Source organism: Microtus oregoni, unplaced genomic scaffold, assembly GCF_018167655.1.
Source record: "Microtus oregoni isolate MIOR12 unplaced genomic scaffold, Mior012 000017F_ref0000208, whole genome shotgun sequence".
In the NCBI taxonomy this organism is placed as follows: domain Eukaryota; kingdom Metazoa; phylum Chordata; class Mammalia; order Rodentia; family Cricetidae; genus Microtus; species Microtus oregoni.
In genome coordinates, this window is record NW_024543076.1 from 26752576 (window position 1) to 26773566 (window position 20991).

Genomic DNA, 20991 nt, shown 5'->3' on the forward strand with positions numbered 1-20991 from the left:
TTCTGGGATGACAGGCATGTGCCACCACGTCCAGCCTTTGGAATGCTAAACCTTTGGAAGTTTTTGTGAATGTTTATTTTTCACTCTATCTTTTAAACGAATTTCATCATCTGGTCGTCTCAGTGTCAAGGTAAAAAAGGAAGCAGTAACTGAGGCTTCAGAACCCCAACACGTAAAGTCACAGCTGTGACACTAGGTGAGCCAAGGACTGGGGGGAACAGGCATTTATTCTTGAATTTTTTGTTGTTTTAAATCTTATAGGTGAAAGGCAACTTGCAAAACTTTTAACTTACTCATAGATTTGAACAAAACACCCATATTCAGTTCCCAATGCCAAAAGCTAAGAGTCATTTCCACAGCTCTCAAGTAATAACAAAACAGCAATATCAACTTGAAGTGTTGCTAAAGGACTTGATTAATACCTCTGATTAGTAAATTTGGGTTTTTTAAAAATAAGGCTGGTGGCACTGTCATGTAATCCCAGAACTTGGGGGTAGAGGTTGGAGCATCCTTGAAAGCCGGGCTGCCTGTGCAGGGAGCGAGACCTTTCCTCAGAAACTAAGAAAAAGTCTGACTGCATGTGACAGAGAAGCCACGAGGGAAGTTGTGTGTTTGAATAATGTGGCAGCCCAGTTTTCTTGCCTGAGAGTTTATTTTCTGTCTCAGAGATCTCCAAGCGTAGCTGGTGTCACAGAGCCAACCTTGCTGACCTCTATAGTGTGGGCTGCCACGTTACCTGCTCTCACTAAAGTGCTGTGGTGCACGCACTGGTCTCAGCAGAGGACGGCTGAGGCTCAACCTCCTGAAGCTTTATTAGCTTGGTCAGCCATTGTTCTCCAGGAGGAACTGGAAAGTGCAGTCCTTAAGCTGCTCACAGTGCAACTGCTTCTGTTCTTTTGAGTAGTACAGGTTGGCTTCCAACTTACTGTGAAGTCCAGACTGTTTGGAATTAGCGATCTTTATACCAGGAATTAGGACTGCTTCCTGTACTCATGGAGAACTCTTCTGGTTTGTATGTTCCTAGTGACTGGCAGATCGGAGCCCAGGGAGCAGGATCTTCAGTGTTGAGACTTTTCAGAGCGCGGTTCTAAGGGGGAAATGACACGATTCCCTTTACCTTTCTGTTTCTGGGCTGTGGTCAGCTTATGTTGTTCCCATGTTTGTGTGATGTGTTCTGTCAGATCTGGGGAATGCTATCACTAGAAGGCATCGGCAGCTCTTCTGGGCTCTCGTGGTGCCTCTTGACAGTGGGGGAGCAGCAGACAGTAAAGGAGTGGGGCAGTGCTGGCCTGCAGCTCACTCGTGTGATGGCATTGTACGCGTGTCTACTCATGTCTCCTCGACAGTCCTGTGATGGCCACCTTTGTGTTGTCCTTGCAGGGCAGAGGTCAGGGCCAAGTCTCCCCTTGAGGATGACCGTCCTTGCTCTGAGGAGCCCCCAAGCATGCACATTACTTTACCAAACTTGTCTCAAGATGAGCCTCCTCCAAAGACAACACTGGCCAGTGAGGAGGCCTTGCAGAAGATCTCCGCACTTGAGAATGAGCTTGCTGCCCTTAGAGCTCAGATTGCCAAGATTGTGACCCTGCAGGAACAACAGAGTCTTAATGCAGGTATGTAACTCCCGTATTGGCTTGGGAAGGCAGGATAGTGTGAGCAACTAGTCTAATTCAGTCCATCTAGTACAGAACCTGACGACGTGTGTGTGTGTGTGTGTGTGTGTGCGCGTGTGTGTGTGTGCGTGTGTGTGCGTGTGTGCGTGTGTGCGTGTGCGTGTTTGGGAAGATGGCTAGGGAATAATCCACTCAGCAAACACTGAAATGCCTGCTGAAGTGTGCTGTTTGTGAGTGGCTGGCTGCTATATGGGAAACTCAGCTCCCTCCATTTGACACCTCTCTCAGGCTTTCTGTTTAGTGAAAGGAACCAGTGTCTGAGTGGGACTTGTGCCAGATGCTGGTTACACCTGCATGGCCTGAGGTAAACATCTGATACTTCACCCCGCTCTCCTGCTCTAAATTGAGTGAAACAGTACCTGTGTTAGTTACCAAGTCCCTGTGCCATTAAGTATGGAAAGGAAATAAATGCACACAGCAGATACCTAATGGCTATTCTCTTCCTCTTGTCTAGAGGAGAAACCAAATTCAGGACTTTGCTATAATACTGTTAGTTTAATTAGTGTGAGGTTTTTTTCCCCATGGAGAAGAAACTATGGTCTTGAAATCCTAGCCTGCCAATCTGCTGGAAGAAGTGGTTGTTGTTTTTCCTGTTGCTTCAGTCCTAGTGAGATTCTTCACTGCCCTGTGTCTGAACCAGTTGGAATCCCCATGCAATGTGGCATGATGGGTAAAGGTGCTTTGGGCACTTGAGTACTAGAAGGTGAGGGGTGCATAGACATGCCTTTGTATATCAAGTTCTGGCTTTTTCTTCTGTTAACTTGGAACTGTTTTCTTTACCTCCCTCTGCTGGTAGACAAGGAAAACTACCATAAGTAGGAGGTGGTTGGAGTTTGCTGAGATGTCTTAGTTGTAATCAGAACACTCCCAGTAAAATTCTCAACAGGTAACTGTTGCCCCCACGCCTCCTCAGTACAGTTCTGCAGCAGAGAAAGCTAACTTTGAGTTTATTTAACACCTTATTACTTTTTTGTTTGAAAATTAAGTGTAACACTGTTTTGTGGGACAAGGTTTCCCTCTGAATCTCCAGCTGGCCTGGAGTTTATTATCCGGATCATGTTGGCCTTGAAGTGGTGTGGTCCTCTGGCTGCGGTCTTCTGAGTGCTGGGATTATAGGCATGTACCAAAGGACACAGCTAATATGATGCAAGCTTTTGTGATACTTTCTGAATTGTCCAGTGGTGTATTGAGGACAAATGTTTTGGAGTAAAGACTGCTTTGTGTTTTTTTTTTGTTGTTGTTGTTGTGAGTGATCATCCTGTGTGTCACAAACAGATACATCTAAAATCTCAAAAACACTTTTATTTGAATGGGATGTTTCCATTGGGTAAGTTTGAGTTCAGTGGAGTAGTAGCTCATATTCAGATATTTCTGAGTAACTGAACAGCATTTTCCTTACAGAACTGAGATTCTTTTTAAGAATATTGCTTTTAGGAATACAGAACTCTGTCACATAGTTTTGCTTTTAAAAAGTGATGTTTTCTTGCCTGTTACCAGAAAGATTAAGTTGGTTTCTTTGTTTCTTCTGTAGGTCACTGTAGCACCACTATAGCACCACCACCAGCACCTCCCCCTCCTCCACCACCACCACCACCACCTCCTCCTCCCCCTCCATCAATGCTCCACCCAAGTATGTCTTTCATTGATCTGATTAAAGAGCGAAGAGAGCAAAGACTCAATGCTGGGAAGACTCTGGCTAAGAGCCACCCAAAGCCGCCTGATATGCCGAACATGCTAGAGATCCTAAAAGACATGAACAATGTGAAGCTGCGGTCAGTCAAGAGGTGAGGGCTCGCCTTCGTCCTTGTGTCCCCCTCTGCTCTGTAGAGCCGTCTTTCCTCCAGACAGGACAGCCAAGGGCAGGCAAAGGCTGTGCGTTAGGCAGGCTTCTCAATTCCACCATGTGTCATCCTCTAGACCAGCCTGGCCTTGAACTCCCAGAGATGCGCCTGCCTCTGCCTCCTGAGTGTTGGGACTGAGGCGTATGTCATCACCCCCTGGCCGTACACTCATTTCTTTAAAAAAGATTACCTATTTTAAGAAAAGGTTCCGTATGTGTATGGGGAGGTCAGAAGACAGCTTGTGGGAGTTGGTTCTTGCCTTCCATATGAGCCCTGGGGATGGATCAGGTCTTCTACCACGGTGGCAGGCACTTTACTTGCTGAGTCCTCTCCCTGGCCCACATGTCTCCAGTGGAGGCACACTGTGCTAAGAGTGGCTATGTCACCAAGTAACTGCCGTCCACAGAAGACCTGTGAGGGACATTCCCATAGTGACCTTTGGTTTCTGCTCCCTTCTCAAAGGTCGGAGAAAGATGTAAAGCCTAGGCCAGTGGATGCTACTGACCCTGCTGCCCTCATAGCAGAGGCTCTGAAAAAGAAGTTTGCCTATCGGTATCGACACAATAGCCAGGGTGAAGCTGAGAGAGGAATTCAAAAGCCAGAACCGGAGGCTACCTCAGAGCCAGCCCTGGTGAGTATTGGCATATTTGGTGGATAAAGGGCACCCATATGCGTCTCCTGCATGATGCGCTAGGTCCTGTTCTCCACCTATATGGAGAGTGGAGCTAGCTGGGTGGGGAAAGGTAGCTTTTGTTTCTAAGACACGAGATCCAGACTGTCCTTAAACTTGGGATGTAGCAAGGCTGGCTAAACCCTGGTCTCAGTATGTCCACCTCTATGTGGTGTGACCAAAGTGGTTGTGCCTGGTGCCCTGCAAGGACATCTTTGTGTTTCTCACTGTAAAAGTTGTTCAGAAACCCCAAACTTACCAAGTCTACCCTGAATTTCCCTACAGGCTTCTGTGAAATTCAACCTAATAGAAATTTCATTATGGCAGTGTAGTGTTTATATTCAAATTGTAAAGATTTACTCAAAATACAAGGGGATCATTTTCCCCCATGCACCCTGAGTTTTTCTGGAGATTTGAGATGTCCGTGGACGGTGTGCCAGGTCTCAGAGACTAAGCTGACCACTCCTGTGCCGACTCCTGCCCAAGCTGTGAATGTGGGTACCTGCTGACCTATTTTTTCATGCTTTTTCCCCTCCAGTTTGGTCCGCATATATTGAAGTCTACAGGGAAAATGAAGGCTTTAATTGAAAATGTTCCGGACTCCTAATGGACAATGAGTTCAGAAAGACTCCTGGTTCACCTGTTGGCTTGCAGAGCTGAGTGTGGCTGGTAGAAATCACCAGTGTGTAGTAAATTCCTGGCGGTAGTATTCATTGGTCTCCTTCTTAGCCTAATTAGAGGAGTGAGAAGTAGTGGAAGCACCAGAGGTTGGTTTGGCTCTTAGGAGATCTCGGCCAGTTCTGGAGCTTTCCTTAATACACATGTATTATGACATGTTTTTAATAGGTTTAATATTTGTAGGGTCTCAGAATACAGACATGCCATTTGTGGATGTTGCTGTTCATTCTCAATTCTTAACACTACCTGTTAATGTTTTATATGCACACATTTGCCTATAAAACAGTATGTAAAAACTCGCGAGGAATGGTATCAGTGAGGATCCTGTTATCTTCACTTTGAGTTTACTGGTCAGTGAGGGAGGAGCTGGTGTGCCCTGTTAGTAGAGGACAGTGTTGGAGATGGGAATGCTTCGAATAGGATTTACATATGTTCTCATTGTTTCTTTCCTCCTGGAGCTGAGTTTACATAAGCAGCAACATATGTTTACTGCTGAGTTTCCATATTGCTTTCTGTTAGAGGAAACCGAGGGCCCGGAAGGCTAAGCCTCATTGCCATCCAATCCTAGGAAGTCAATGTACTTCTCAAGCAGTAACAAATCCAATTATTGAATTAAATCTCTTTTTAAATAAAAGCCAGAATGTACCATCTTTCTTTTCAGTTTAATGAATGGCCTCAAAAAGATGATTTATTGCTAAATTAGGTTTTAAGTTGTCCAAGTTTAGTATTGACATGATGAAAAAGTTTACTATTGACATGATTAAACACTATGACCAAAAAAGCAACTTGGGAAGGCAAGGGTTTGTTCATCACAGTTCCATGTAATAGTTCGTCATCAAAAGCAGTGAGAGCAGGAACGCAGGCAGGGCAGGCTCCCGAAGCAGGAGCTGATGTGAAGGCCATGGAGGGTACTGCTTACTGGCTTATTTCTTAGGGAACTCAGGACCCCCAGCCCAGGGGTGACTCCATCCACCATGGACTGGGCCTCCATCATCAATCACTAATTAAGAAAATGCCTTACAGCTGGGTCTTAATGGAGGCATTTTCTTAGTTTCGGTTCCCTCAGATGACTCTAACTTGTGTCAAGCTCACATAGAACTAATCAGCACAATACAAAATGTCAGCATAACTAAATTTATAAATTTTAAATATTGGTCAAAATATCCTTTCTAATGAAACATTACTGACTAGGTGCATAAATACCTTTTCAGTTGTTTATCATTGGCCGATTGATTACGTTACGCAGATAACCATAGGTGTTTCTAGAAAGTTGAAAACTGCCTCTATTATCCAGGGCTTGAAAGGACTTGTTATAATTTAAAGTACTTAATAAGTTTTCATGATTTTTGTTTCCGATAAGTTCAGATGTCTTTAATATCAGAATCTCTTACCATGAGTAAATCTTTGTATTATTTAAGTCTAGCAATTAGTTGTTCTTCCCAGGAGAATTAAGAGATGGGAAGTGTAGATAGGTATTTTAAGTTATTGAAAATATGTGCTCTAATAAAGATTGAACTATTTTTCATTGTTTAGTTTAAAATGTGGTATGTTATTAAAGTATATTGTTTCTAAATGTTTTCTATGGTTTGAATACTGTCTTTTATGAGATTCAGAAAATTCGTCTGACCACATATTTTGACCTAAGAAATTTATATCAGTATTGAATTTGGCTAGCATTCCAATATATGAAAGTTATTATTTTAAAATAAAGCAAGCTGTTGAGTTTTTCTTTTGACTATACTATCATCTATTTGTACCTTTACCTCCCCTCTCTTCCCTCCCCTCCTCTCCCCTGCAGGTGTAGGATAAGTGGTGATGCACTGTAACCTCCCCTCTCTTCCCTCCCCTCCTCTCCCCTGCAGGTGTAGGATAACTGGTAACGCACTGTAACCAGCACTCTCTTCCCTTCCCTCCTCTCCCCTGTAGTGTAGGATAACTGGTAATTGCACTGTAACCAGCACTGCCCTCCTTAATGAGCTGAGCCAGCTCTCGCTCACTTCTCTTAGACTGGAGGCCTGAAGGAGAACAGCATGCAGCTAAGGAAGGAATTCTTCAAGTAGATGAGCTTTGTGTCTGGTAGTGTTGTAGTGACAGTTTCATAGAGATAGAAAATGTGAGTCAGAGCACTGTACTTGAAGCCACCACGATTGTGGACGAGTGAATTTATTCTCAAACCATTGAGACCCTTGTCTCAAAAATGAAGTTTACACTTTTAGTAGTATAAACCATTCTGAGCTCCTCTCAAGTCTGTTCCGTGGTTCTTCTTGGACACTCCCAGGAAATCCTGTAAGTGGGCCAGCGCTTCACTGGTCTTAGTGGTACCTTAACAACAAATAGAAAAACAAAAATACCATAGCAAAGTAAGGACCCAGCATCTTGTATTTTTCCGGAGGAAGCCGGCAGTATTTGACTCCAGGACTAAGGATGTTCCTCTAGCTAGAAGTTCTCAAACTTTGTTCTTTGGTAGATTCTCTAGCGTCTTGCAAGCAGTCTACAGCTCATCATGGTTAGAGCAGAACGTGGATGTATTAATATTCTCAGGGCAAAGGCCAGATAGCACTTTCTATTTCAAACCAAGTGGTTATGGTAGGGGAGCCCTGGTTACTTCATGGTGAAAAACCTCAATTTAAGGACAAACCTAAGGTATAACATGTCTGTCTTTGTTGCCCAGTGGCCAGCCTATCTACTGACCAGATGTTTTTTATGAAAGAGTAAAAGGTGCATGTCCAAGGGGATTTTATATTAGAAACCAGTATCTTAAGAGGGAAAAAAGGTCTCACGTATAGTGTTAGTCTTTCTGGAATACTAAAGTTGACGACAGAGCACACAGGTATGTGTGTAACAGAATAAGGGTCATGTTAGCCAGATGGTTCTTGTCTTCTGCCCTCCCTGACACATAGAACATGGGCAACTGACTAAGCCATTATATTCAGACTTCTTCCAGAAATCTGAATGGAAACCTTGAAGATACGTGGCACTTAACATCTTGAGGGTGTAATGAGGTGTAATTTGCTTAGCACTTACTATCCATTTGGCTTTATGGAGTAAATATTTTAGAGGCCAGGAAACACTCAAAAGATTAGGTACCTCTTGAAGAACTTAAATCCAGGTCTGCCATTCTGTGGACACCACTCCTAAAAACCACACTACATAAACCTGCTTCCTAAGGAGAAACTGAGGCAGAGGGAGGAAAATAGGAACCACCAGCAAGGGGAAGCTCCCAGGATGGCTGAATTCCATCCACATCTCCTGAAGTTCAACCCGAACTGATGTGTCCGCTATAATAGAAACACTTAGCCCCTTCTCAGTTGGAAAACCCAGTTTCTGTTAATGTTCACTTTAACACAGACGGGAGCCTTCTGCATGGAGACGAGAGCTCTGCCATTGGACTGTGTCCCAACACCTAGGAACGCAAGGCCTTAACTCATTAGAGGAATGCGGTTGGAGACTCACGCTGGATCAGTGTTCTTCTCAGAGTAAGAAATTATTAGCCCATTCTTCCAAAGGCCACGTGAGGATAAACTAAGTTAGCCAGTCTACAAAGTGGGAAAGAAGCCCCTCCTGGAAGAGCCATTCTGGCTCCTGATCGGACTTGTTTCCAGTCGTGAGCTGTCCTGTGCTTCCGCACCTGAAGAAAATCCACAGGCAGACTTTGATGTTTCCTTCAAAACTTTATAATTTTTATAAATTTAAGATAAGAAACTGTGATACATTAATTACAGTTTTCTGAAATTTTTATGACATGTTCAAACAGTGAAAAAATATTTCAAATTTATTACACAGACACATACACACATACACGGGTGGAAGAGAGGGCTTAAAGACAAATGGATTTTATTTTTAAAAGAGACTACTGAATCAACTAAAAACCGTAAATGACTAAGTCAGCAGGTTTCAGTTGTAAGTTCAGAGCCAACAAGAAGCTGAATACTGAAAATAATGGCATTTCTCTTTTCTCTTTCATCCTACCAGATTCTAAAAATGGAGTCCAGGTAACTTACAAAGCTTAGGCATGAAAGTTTAAAGTCAGTATTTTACTCATTTTGAATACTTAAAACCGTATTCTTTAATCAAATTTGAATGCCGAGTGATTTCGGTATTTAGAGATACGAACGGTGCTAGTTTCGTCCTTAAGCCTGTCTCTCAAGCAGTACTCCAGTGCCACCCTTCATACACAACCCTGAAAACCAATCGCATTGAGACCCTGGCTTGTAACTTTTAATGCTCTTTCAAATTGTTAACTCCCAGCGCCATGTTCGACACAACAGGATCCAGACATCGTTTACTATACAACTTCAGTTCTACCAAACCACTCCTAAAGGGTACATTCCACAGTAACCTGTTTACCGATGGCCTAGTTCACATCCACCCTACACCGTGCACACTGAAGAACAGAAGAGACCATGTATGTTCCTGTCAGCTCATCCCCGTGTTGGCCTGCGGTGGTGGTTATCCTCCTGAAGCCCATGTTGGGGGTCCTCCCAATGGCTGCAGACCAAATACCAAATCTCCAGTGCAGCTTACGTTGCAAATACACACTGGAGATGGGCTAACTAGTTTTTGCATGTTCCTTTTAAAGCAGTATGATTTTTAGGTCTTAAATAGGAAACAAACATCAAAAAGCATTGCAGAAAAAGACCATTCTGAACCATAAAGGAATCACTAGCACCTCTAACCTATACCTCAGGTATAGGGGATTTTTTTTCCAGGTTTACAAAGGACAAAAATAGAGAATTTTGATTTTTTTTTAAAAAAAAAATACAAAGAGCTTTGTTACAAACCATTATGTTTAAAGTACAAATACTAATGAGGAACCAGATTTGTGGTTTAGGGAGGACTTGTTAAAATTTTCTCACCTACCCCCTCTTCAGCACTGGGCCCAGACTCCCAAATGGCTGCTACATCCTCAAAAATTCTTTGAAGTATCCAATTTCTCTTGAAATGTCATGAATTTTGCACTATGTATTTGCTCACTTATTTATTTATTTATTTTTAAATGTGATTTGAATGTCAAAGAAGCAGGAGGGTGGCAGGTAATTCCCACGCAGCTCTAAAGATCTGGGAGCATCACCTGGTTTCCCTTTGAGAAGCTGGAGAGAGGAAAACTACACCTTGTCCAAGACCAGCATAGTCAGGGCGGAAGTCAACAGCCACCCCAGGCAGAGAAAAGGCTGAAGGAAGTAACAGGCAGGTCTAACAGAGTTACCAGTCAAGCTACCGTGTAGAAACAACTGTGGCAAATAGCTCCTAGAGCATCCGAGGGAAGAGGGTACCCCAGTCCACAGCTATGGGTATCAGCAGGTATCCCCACAGGGAGATGGGTGCATGAGGAAACGCGTCCCTTGCTCAGAGTCCTTGCTCACTGAGTAAACCAGCTGCTCCTAATTTGGCTTCCCAAGGAGATTTGCCTAAAGGGAGAGAATGATTGGTAGTTACATTTCTCATTGCAAAATAAAATACCAAGACTGTTCTCTACAACATCAGCTATTGTGAGCTTACGGTGAGTTTCTTGTGAGCGTACAGGAATTTCGTCAGCCCCTGGACAGCTAAATAGCCATCACGCTGCCACTGTATGGGCCAGTGGCTTTCTTCAAGTAATAGCGTATCCGGTACCTACACTGACTGAGCCAAGTGTGGGCATGGACCACTTGTAATGAGGCTAGTCTAAGTTGAGATGTGGTGTATGTTTAAAATATACACTGAGATTACAGGCTGGTCTACAAGAGCTAGTTCCAGGACAGGCTCCAAAACCACAGAGAAACCTTGTCTCGAAAAAACCAAAAAATAAATAAATAAATAAAATAAAATATACACTGAATCTCAAACAACACCCACTTCTAAAAGTAAAAAGGTAAAGAAAGTATCTCTTAAAATTATCATATGCTTAAATAAAATATTTTGGATATAAGAGTACTGAAGTTCTATCTTTATGTAGACAACAGTGAAGTCACTCAAGTGGGTTCTGTAAAGCTTCTACTTTCTTCTAGAGAGTTAAGGACAGAAATGTCCGACCTTAAAGTTTGTCCTAGTGAACTAGGCCTGGGAAGGTCGAAAGACCACTCTTTAACTAGCATGGGAAATGGTGTCACACACCTTAAATCCCAGGAGACAGAAGTGGGGAGATCCGTGTGAGTTTGAGGCCAAGTGTCTACACTGTTAACAGGCCATCTGAGACTAGGGAGACCCTGTGTCAGAAAGAAGAGTCAGTGGCTTTTGCTTATGCTGCTTTGGAAAGGCCGATAAATACAGCTGGTACCTTCTGCCCTTTCCAGTGAGTGAGTGATTTCTTAGGCAGTTCCCAACGGTGGGAACAAAATGCTGTGAAGTCAAGCACCATCCATACTAAACAAGACTGATCAAACTGAACCGGGCCTTGGCACACTTGGAGGGTGGCGAGAGTAAGGCCCACAGAAGCCAGAGGACGGTGTCTGCACACTGTTGAGACTGCAAAACACCCAGGAGCCACCTAGTTAGTAATTGGTTTCCAAAGGATTGAGAGGTGAGGTAAAATGCAAAGATTAAAAGGAGAAAAGACCAATTTTTATTCATCAAAAGTTAACAGCAACAGGCACATGTTTAAATGAGTATGGCAAAGCCTTTTACAAACAGCTTTGCACTCAAGCTTCCTCCCAAGATGGCTGTTGCAACTGTAAACATAATAAACAGTCTTTACAGTAACAAGGGAATTACAAAGTAACTAAAAGCACCGTTTCTCTTAAAACTAGATTACAGTTGTGCTTGCTGTACATAAAACCATTGAAAACAAATTACAAAAGTGGAATGTTTTGTCTAAAATTAGTCCTTAAATTTTATCCTAGAAAACATGTATTCACATCAAAAGGCCCACCAAAGCGTAATGTCTCATCAGAGGGAGGGACAAGAAACAATGCACTTTTCAAATCAAAACGAGAAGTTTGGTCGTTTAGCTTTGTGCATAGTTGAAGGCACCTGGAGCAGTCTTACAGCTTTGCCTACCTTCCCTCCCCAGGTGTGGCTGCTCACTAGGTCACATTCTCCAACAATAAATAAAAGCTTCCATTTCCAATCCTTTCCCACACGGATGGACAGAACATGCACAGCCAGACATGCACAAACATGCACGTAAACACACACACACACACACACACACACACACACACACACACACACACAGTCACACGACATACCTCTCACGCACTGCAGCGAAAGGGACTTAGTTCCCTTGGTCTGAAGGACACACTTCCCCATCCCACTTTATTTCAGATCGGCAAATACCCTGAGCTGATTATGGTGTGTTAAACATTCCACCTTTTCCTTGCATGTGCAGGTCACGTGTACAGTAGTGAAAACAACATGCAGTGTCTTCAGAGTCAGGACACAGCTGGGACACTGGTGTTCCGGCCCTCCCGCCCCAGAGGAAAAACCAAGAGTTAAAAATCTGCAGTGCCAAACAGCACGGGAGTGAAGTGCTTGGTGCTGTGTGACAACCGCTCCCTCTCCAGCGCAAAGACAAACCAGCGAAGGAAAGGGAGGCTCTGAGGGCATCCAAAGAAGAAAAAGGCAAACCACCGGAGAGCTGCAGTCTCCAGCTGGAGCTGGGACTGTCTCAGTGGTTCCTTCACAATCATGCTCCAAGGCAATTTAGAACCAGTATCAGAGTTGATTGTAAACATAGAGTCTTGCCAGAGGCAGCAGAGGCTGGGCGCTTCACATTTCTGTTTTCTCAGAGAGAACATAGTGGAAGGGGCAGATGGTTTGTGGAATAGGGCAGGTCAGATCGAGATTCTGCTGAGATTCTGTTCAAGTTTCGGGGCTCGAAAGAAACGCGTAGCAAATCTTCCTTTGATGATCCTTTCTGGTTCACCTGCTGAGCTTTGCATATTCAAGGTTTCACACGAAAGCCAGATGCATATTGCTGCGTAATCAGTCTTATCATTAAAAAGTGGGCTCCAATGATCCAACAGAAGAAACCTCAATAATAAATAATGCTGGCATCATTTCCTTGGAAACCAGTTCTTCACCTCGAGACCCCTTTCACATTTCCACAATCTTGCAGGAGGGAGCTGGTCCCACTGGTTCAGGTTAGGATAACCGATTTTCCTGAGTTAGTAACTGTGAGTTGAGCTGAAAGGCAGCGTTCGCATCCTCGCTGCCGGGCGGTTGTCTCTGCAGTCCCTTCCAGCTGGCTTTATTCAGCCCCACATGACCGAGCATTGTCTGTGACAGCCTTGTATCCGAAAACCTGGCCCACTCTGTAAATAACGGCTCCACCAGGTAGGTCATAAACCCTTGAGAAAGAGGGGAAAAGCCATTAGGAGATGCCTTGAATAGATCGTCAAAACATCTGGAGTTTTAATGCTCTTCAGGCCCACTCTACTGTTACCAGGATATTTCCACAAGGTCTGGGTGTGTGCACATGTCATTTACCAATCTGCATTTGCAGAGGTGAGCTGGCCAGGATCACCCGGCCTCTGCGACTTTCTCTCAGCTGAACAGCCACATCCTACTTAAGCCGTATGTGATGGTCATGTCAGCCTAAGGGCACTAGTACAGGACACAACTTAGGATATCGGCCAAGAGGTGGCTGCATCCCTTCCTCTGAGATGGAATATTACATCTGGCATGGCTTAGTATTTACAATGTCAACTCCTGAGAAGCAGTCAGTCTAAAAATCCTGAAACTAGTTTTAAAAAAGATTATTAAAATGAGAAGAGCACTGTACATGCGGGCGTCAGAGGGCAGCTCACGGGAGCTGGTTCTGGTCTAACATTGTGGGTCTGAGTCTCAAAGGTGACCTTCAACTTCTGACCCTTCTTCATTATAAAAATGCTGAGTTTATAAAATCACAATTTAAAAATACCTGTTTTCATTCATGTGTGTGCCTGTGTTTTTCATGTGTTTGAGTGTTCTTAGAGGCAGAGGCCAGAAGAGGGCTGGAGTTACGTATGAACCACCTGATGTGCTGCTTCCAACACTGCCCAGAAGAGCAGCCTGAGCTGTGGAAGTCCTTCCTTTAAACCAGAGAGCAATTTCCTCAGGAAAAAGACCTTCAGGGAGCTATGTGCAGTACGCATCCACCTAGCCTGCATTTCCCCCTTTCCCTCTATTTCACCTGTTCTTTGAACTTGAGAACCCTTGAAAATCAAGACGGGCTGGGCAGTGGCAGTGGTGGCATGTGCCTTTAATCCCATCACCCGGGAGGCAGTGGTCTACAAGAGCTAGTTCCAGGACAGGCTCCAAGACGACAGATCGATTGTCTCATTAGCTCCACTAGGAGAAAAACATCTATCAGCCTTGGCCCCAGGAGCCAGGATTGGCTCCCACAGGCTCAGCACCGTGCACTCCTCCAAGCTGGGCCTGTTTTCTGCATCTCTGACTCTATAGTCGGCAGCCTCTCCGCCCTACGAGAAGATGCTTTGTACTCACAGCGCAGGTACTGCAGCTCCGCCGCTGCTGCAGCCTTCCGCCGCACTATGCCTGTGCTAGTCCTGATGTTCATCAGCACATGTCACTGTCTTCGGTCTCCCAACCCCAGCTGCCATAAACACACTCTATCCCAGCTCCTGAGTGTCCTCCTACCTTCACAGCCCAATACAATACACTCAGCCTCAGGCCGTCCCCCCCATGTTCTGCGATGCCAGTCACAGAACAGTCTGTGCTTTCCAGTACACAGTTCCCTGAACCGTTAATTCTGAAGTGCTTCCCACCTCTAGGTTTGGTGGCTGTGGGACACCAGAGTCAAGAGCAAAGAGTGTTTGTGTGACATGTGCACACTCTGGGAGCCTGGAGGCAGGAAGAAGGCTTTGACGGAAGTGACGTGAGGCCAACAGGAGGGGTTGGCAGAGCAGAGAGAGGGAATGTTGGGGAATATTATTTTAAGGTGTGTTACTTTTGTTTATGTTGCATTTGTTTAACTCTGTGAAGCTGTGCTACTGTGCCTGTCCAAAACACCTGATGGTCCTAGTTAGGAGCTGAACGGTCAGTAGCAAGGCAGGAGCAAGAATTGGCAGGGCTGGCAGGCAGGGAGGATAAATACGAGGAGAACTCTGGGAGAGAAAGATCTGGGAACGAGCAAGGAAGGAGGAAAACTTCAGGGGCCAGACGCAGAGTAAGAAGGAAAAATAGGTATATATAGGAATAGAGAAAGAAAAGTCCTGAGGTCAAAGATATGATGGGATAATTTAAGAAAAGCTGGCAAGAAACAAGCCAAGCTAAGGCTTGGGATAAGCTTCCATGTGTGATTTATTTGGGAGACAGGTGGTGGGCCCCAAAAGAGCCAAAAGGGGAAAAAATAAAATATCAACAAGGGACAATGGTTAAGATTTCCTCAAATGGTTAAGAGTCCTTTGTTTTGAATAATTTTCTGGTCTAGTCTTAACAAAATCAAAATGAATGGAATTTTTTTTAACTAGTTGCAACAAATTGTGCATAGTTACCAATCTGGATGTTGGCAATAGACTCAGTCTGACGATCACAAAGTGGACTCACACCCAAATGGTACTTTTTTTCTATATCTCCTATAAATGAAGAGAGAGAGAGCCACGTTAAGATGGAGCAGCTCTGCGGTATAAATCTATTAGGAATACCTTCTCTGTCTGTAAATTTACTGGGAGAACATCACACAATCCTCACGAGAGGATTAAACAAGTGACATAAAGCTTGCCAAGTAGATGTCACTATTTACGTGGACCAAATAAAATATTTCTTGTAGATGTTCCCCCCAAGACTAATTCTGTCAGTATTTTCAAACATGCCTCGCCTGCTCACACGGTCCTGCGCTCCACAGAGGTGAAGGGATGGGGTAACCACAGAGCAATCTGCCTGCAGGGTCAGGTTTCCCGCCTACTGTACAGTCATGAGCGCACAGCGTCACTTAGTTCCCAAACATGCTCTGGGTGTTACTGGCCATGCACACACTGACCGTGAATAGTTGTTAACAACATAAAGCATCTACGGTGCGGCTCCTCTCCACACAGCACTGTAACCTGCCTTGGTGGAAGAATTCCTCCGTTACTTTTTCACTCCACTGCTTGCTTAGCTCCCAGCTCCGACAGGGGTTACAGATGTCAGCACATTTCAAGGCCATCTAGCAAACAAAATAGTAAAGCCGCGTTAGAAGAGAAGACCTGAGTTGCACCAAGCTTTAATATTCCCCAACAGTGAAGAACTCGGAAGAGAGAGAGCACCTGGGCTCGTAGCTCAGTATAGGGCATGCGTTTAGTGTGCCTGGGTCCAGAACCAAATAAAAACGAAAGTCAGCAAACAGGAAAATCCTGTGAGGAAAACTCATCCTGTCATATTAACTTTACGCTGCCACCCATCTACCAAATATCTGTGCAGACTGCTGGTCAGGAGGCTGAACCAGAACTACCCTCGGCAGTCCCAAGGAGGCACAATGACTGGATCAAAGTATCGACAACCCCAGAGAAACCATCTACTCCTTGCCCACTTCATGTGAGAATTCATCAGAATAAGCAGCCACTGTTGACTGGGTGCCTTTCTTCACTCTTCCTCGGAAACCTCGGATATGAAAAGTACCAAAGTCACGTCCTTCTGGAAGGGAGCGTGCTAACTGAGGAGCTTCTCTTTCCTTACAACCCACCCTGAGAAACTAGGCCGCTACAATATGTCGTTTTTGCTCTACCTGTCCCTCCCAGGATTTACCCTGGAAACAGAATCTTTGCAGCTTGGACTTTACCTGTAGAACCAAATGCCTATGTCTGCCATCGTCAAGGTGTAAGTCACCTCTGTCCAAGTGAGATCTAAACAATGACAGGTACTCGTTCTGGCGGCTGATGTCTGTGGCTAGTATCAGAGCACCTATCTGGGTCTCCATCTGTTGCCTGGAGTTAGAGAAATAATAAAGGAGACAGTTATACTTTCTATTTATTTTCTCCCTTAAGCTTAAATATTCAGAAAGCTTTACAAAACCCTAAAATACCTGCCAGTTGCTTTAAACTTGATATATAAAAAAGTATTGTGAAGAATGCATTAAAAAGCTATTAAAATAATCAAAAGTAAAACTGAGAATTTACAGGGAACTATCACTATGCTAGGATTTCAAAGGGGTCACTTTATTCTGTCAGCCAAAGTGCAGTTATCTACTTAAAAGGGGAAACGGTCAATGAACACTCAAGTGCTGATTGAGAAACTTCTGAGGAATTTTCTTAGAAATCCCTGTGTGCACAGCAAACGACTGTCTTATCTTTTGGTGCCCAGGACCTAAAAGTCAGAAAATAATATAGAGAAAACGCTAGCACATTCAACTGTCCCGAGACACTTTGGGAGAGCTGCTTAATAAAATCCTGATAAAATTCTACTCAGTAATTGAATCAAGAGTGAGAGAGATGTTTAGTGATGAACGCGCAAACTCTTCTACCAGAGGATTTGGGTTGATTCCCAGCTTCCATGTATACTACCCATACAGTAACTGCAGTTTCAGGGAGTCCCTCTCTCTCCTGGCTCTCGGGCACCAGGAACACACGCATGCAGTGGTGAATGGATTTACATGCAGGCAAAGTTCCCATGCACAAAGTCAATCATCTATATAAGTATATTCAAATTTTCTGGAGGGAAACGCAATGTGTTAAAACGGAGAGATACACTGTGTCATTTTAAAAACTGCCTCATGGATAACAAGAAAAGACACTTTTAAATAAAGAGCCCTCAGCAAGGCCAGCAAGAAGGCTCAGTGGGAACAGCACTTGCCTCCCAAACTCTGACTCCAGAGGAAGGAGACAAATGACGGCTGAGAGCAGTCTCAGGCCTCTGCAACGCGTGTGCACTGCGGCACACCTGTGCCAAAACACACATTTAGAAATAGGTGAAAAAATAAAACTGAATATTTAAAACAAATGGCGAACGTATGAAAGACCACGCCGATAGGGAATGAGATGTTTTTGCCACCACTATCATGTTGGACTAACTGACATTACTGTTTTTTTTTTGTTAGGCCACTAGAATGGCCTATTTAGTATTAAGCTATTTTTCTAAGCTATTCTCTGTCATTCTTTTTCTTCATTATTTTGCCCGACAGCTCCACAGGCGGTGCTAAGACTGTACTTCCGTGGCACAGGGCCTTGGGACACTTATGGTTGTGTTGGCTTCGAAGGTGTTTTGAGGTCTGGAGGGTCTGGTTATTCAGTGTCTACTTCCTGTGCAATCTTTCAGGTACAGACCTGATTCCTCTGTCAGCAAAGCATGAAGAGTTAGGTAAAACCACAGTGGAGGTTTACAGTCCTCAGAGAGACGGATATCTCTTGTAAGGTAAATAGCCAGCAAAATTCTAATGACTACCCAATAGGCTGGATAGAGCTTTCTTTGGACTCAGTGCATGAGTGTCTGGCCCACACTCGTGTATGTGCTGGGAGTGGATGTCTGAGGCACCGTGTGGCTGCTGGCAGGTAAGCAGGTCCTCTCGAGAACAGCAAGTTCTCTTAACTGCTGAGCCCTTGCTTCAGCTCCACTATTTTGACAATTATAAAAAAAGATACATTCAGTTTAACAAAACCTGAAAACTATGGAACACCTGAATAATAACATAATTCCCAAACTTTTATAAACTAGCTTACTAACCAATTTTGATCCACCTTACCTGCTTTCCAGTGGCAAATGCGAGAACAAACCAGATTCTCTCAACAAGCCCACTGCCGATCTCCAGTGGTGGTTTTCCAGGACTGAGGTATTCTAGGAAGAGGGTTCTCTGTTACCTAACAGTCATTTCTGAGCATAAAAAGCATCTGTGAGCAATATTAGCTTGGTTAAAGCTTCAACAATCTTTGGAGACTGACTTCCACTACCTTTACCTCCTTCCAAACACTGAACAGCATGGAATGCCAAGTATTAAAGCATTACCACTTTATTTGTGGACGGGGGAATGTATCTGTGGTGTGAGCAGTGTGCACATATGCACGTGTGTCGAGGCCAGTGGGCCTGTACCTCGTCGGTTAGCTGGTCAGCTAGTGGACTCAAGGGATCCTGTCTCTCCTTGGTGCTGGGTTTTAAGCCATACCAAAACAAAACAAAACAAATAAACAAAAACATTAATTCTCAATGAGACTGTACTCACCTTGTATAAAGTTGCCAGATAATGGTTGGTTTTAATAAGGAAAGGCTGATTAACACCCGGGTGATCCAGATCATGAGTGGCAGCTGCAATTAAGCTCAGCAAGATATCCCAAGGAGTTACAGAATTGGCAAGCTAAAGTGTAAGAAAAGAAGAATCACAAACACACCTGAAATATACTCTACCACTAGGAGCCAGTAGGGTGGGGGGGTCTCCTCACTGCCTGTCGCTTCTTCACTGGACTGCTCCTTAGTGCCATCAGGAGCCTGCCAGGTAATGGCTCATGGGATGGTGCAGCCTGCATGCTGTGATGCACGGTGTACTGCATGGTGTGATGCAGTGTATTGTAGGCTGCGGTGCATGGTGTACTGCAGGCTGTGATGCACGGTGTACTTCAGCCTGTGATGCATGGTGTACTGCAGGCTGTGATGCATGGTGTACTGCATGCTGTGATGAATGGTGTACTACATGCTGTGGTGCATGGTATACTGCAGGCTGTGATGCATGGTGTATTTCAGCCTGTGATGCATGGTGTACTGTAGGCTGCGATGCATGGTGTACTGCAAGCTGTGATGCACCGAGTACTGCGGGCTGTGATGCATGGAACTACTGCAGGCTGTACTGCAGGCTGTGGTGCATGGTGTATTGCAGGCTGTGATGCATGGCACTACTGCAGGCTATACTTCAGGCTGTGATGCACGGTGTACTGCAGGCTGTGATGCATGGTGTACTGCAAGCTGTGATGCATGGGTACTGCACGCTGTGATGCATGGTGTACTGCGCACTGATGCATGGTGTACTGCACGCTGTGATGCATGGTGTGCTGCAGGCTGTGGTGCATGGTATACTACAGGCTGTGATGCATGGTGTACTGCAGGCTGTGGTCCATGGTGTACTGCAGGCTGTGATGCACGGTGTACTGCCTGATGGACAGTCTATCCTGATATTGCCTTACTTTCTCCACACAACTAAAAAGAGCTAAGACAGGAACACTCCTCCTCAGAAACAATGACCCTAAACTGACAAACAGATTTGTTTATTTTCATCCTATGGAGGGATGGCCACATTCAGGACAGTGAAGTCATGCCAGAAAACAAATTTCATTGATAGCAATTTAATGTTACTCTTAGTAATTATCACCAAACTTAAACAACAAATAACCATAGTCAAAGTTTATTATAAGCTGACTGAAATCTTCTATAATAGAAGTAGTCACCTTGAGTGTCACCAGCTCTCATGAGGCAGCGCTTTCTGGAAACTTGTACTCGCTCTGGAAGGTCCAGGACACACGCTGCTTTGTGACCCATCCCCTTGCCCTCTCCTTCAGCCCTGGCAAAGGGCACATCTGTGCCCACAGCCCTTTACGAGCCCTGCCACAGCCGCGCTCTGAACACATTTTTATCCAGGTCCACTTTAGGATTATTTGTTCCCTGAGCTTCTACAACCTTGTAACCTAACAGGGAAAATTTCTGAGCCGCAATCACTGATAATGCTAACATATGAAAGAGAGGATGTCGGTGAAATAATAAATAGATTCAAATTCAAATTGGGCTATTTCCTTCCCATGCCAGAGTAACTCTCTTTCTACCCCAGTCACACGCCACTGAGCGTGTGCATCTAGGAAGCTAGAGTGTCTGGAGATTCTGATTTACTGTTGGGGTGGGGAACCCAAGCCATGGCATGTGTATGAAGGCCAGAGAAAACCTTTCAGGAGGGGTGTTTTCCTTCTGCTGTCCAGAGACTGGCCGGGGCAGCGCTCTTAGTGATCACCACAACAGCCCTGGGAGGTTTCTCGATAGAGAATATATACGATTTCTCTTTGTATTTTACACGTTAGTACATGCACGAGCTCAATAAATATGGCAAAGCTAGTAACGAAAATGACTTCCTCCCCAGAAAATATGGGTTTAAAAATCAAACTTAAAAGCATAATATATTCATTAATTGTTAGAGAATTTTATGCCTGTATACAATGTGAGCTGATTATACTCACCCGACTCCTGCCTTTACTTCCTCCCAGATCTACCTCTCACCTCCCTACAAACTTCATGTTCTCTTTAAAAAAAAAAATGAATCCAGCAGAAT

The 20991-nt window shown here is 44.4% G+C and overlaps 2 protein-coding genes across 4 annotated transcripts in view; one reads left to right on the top strand and one right to left on the bottom strand.

The window, feature by feature from the left end:
• The window catches only part of Mtfr1 (mitochondrial fission regulator 1), a 36687-nt gene extending 30248 nt beyond the window's left edge, over nt 1–6439 (top strand). The window contains exons 5-8 of the mRNA XM_041667904.1: nt 1381–1613; nt 3205–3457; nt 3977–4145; nt 4723–6439. Coding sequence (XP_041523838.1) covers nt 1381–1613; nt 3205–3457; nt 3977–4145; nt 4723–4791 — 724 coding nt within the window. The 3' untranslated portion in view covers nt 4792–6439. The remainder of the gene's footprint in view (nt 1–1380; nt 1614–3204; nt 3458–3976; nt 4146–4722) is intronic.
• A 2157-nt stretch (nt 6440–8596) lies between these two features.
• Nucleotides 8597–20991, bottom strand: part of Pde7a (phosphodiesterase 7A) — a 94754-nt gene continuing 82359 nt past the window's right edge. For 2 of the 3 annotated variants that reach the window (XR_005975835.1, XR_005975836.1), the window contains exons 8-14: nt 18910–19041; nt 18436–18527; nt 16540–16684; nt 15831–15927; nt 15278–15358; nt 12029–13129; nt 8597–10270 (exon numbers count right to left, since the gene is read on the bottom strand). Coding sequence is in view for 1 of the 3 variants with exons in the window: in XM_041667618.1 (XP_041523552.1) it covers nt 12924–13129; nt 15278–15358; nt 15831–15927; nt 16540–16684; nt 18436–18527; nt 18910–19041 (753 nt within the window). In the remaining 2 variants the exon portion in view is untranslated. Of the gene's footprint in view, nt 10271–10775; nt 13130–15277; nt 15359–15830; nt 15928–16539; nt 16685–18435; nt 18528–18909; nt 19042–20991 lie in introns of those variants that run through there. The other variant, XM_041667618.1, reaches the window with a different exon arrangement.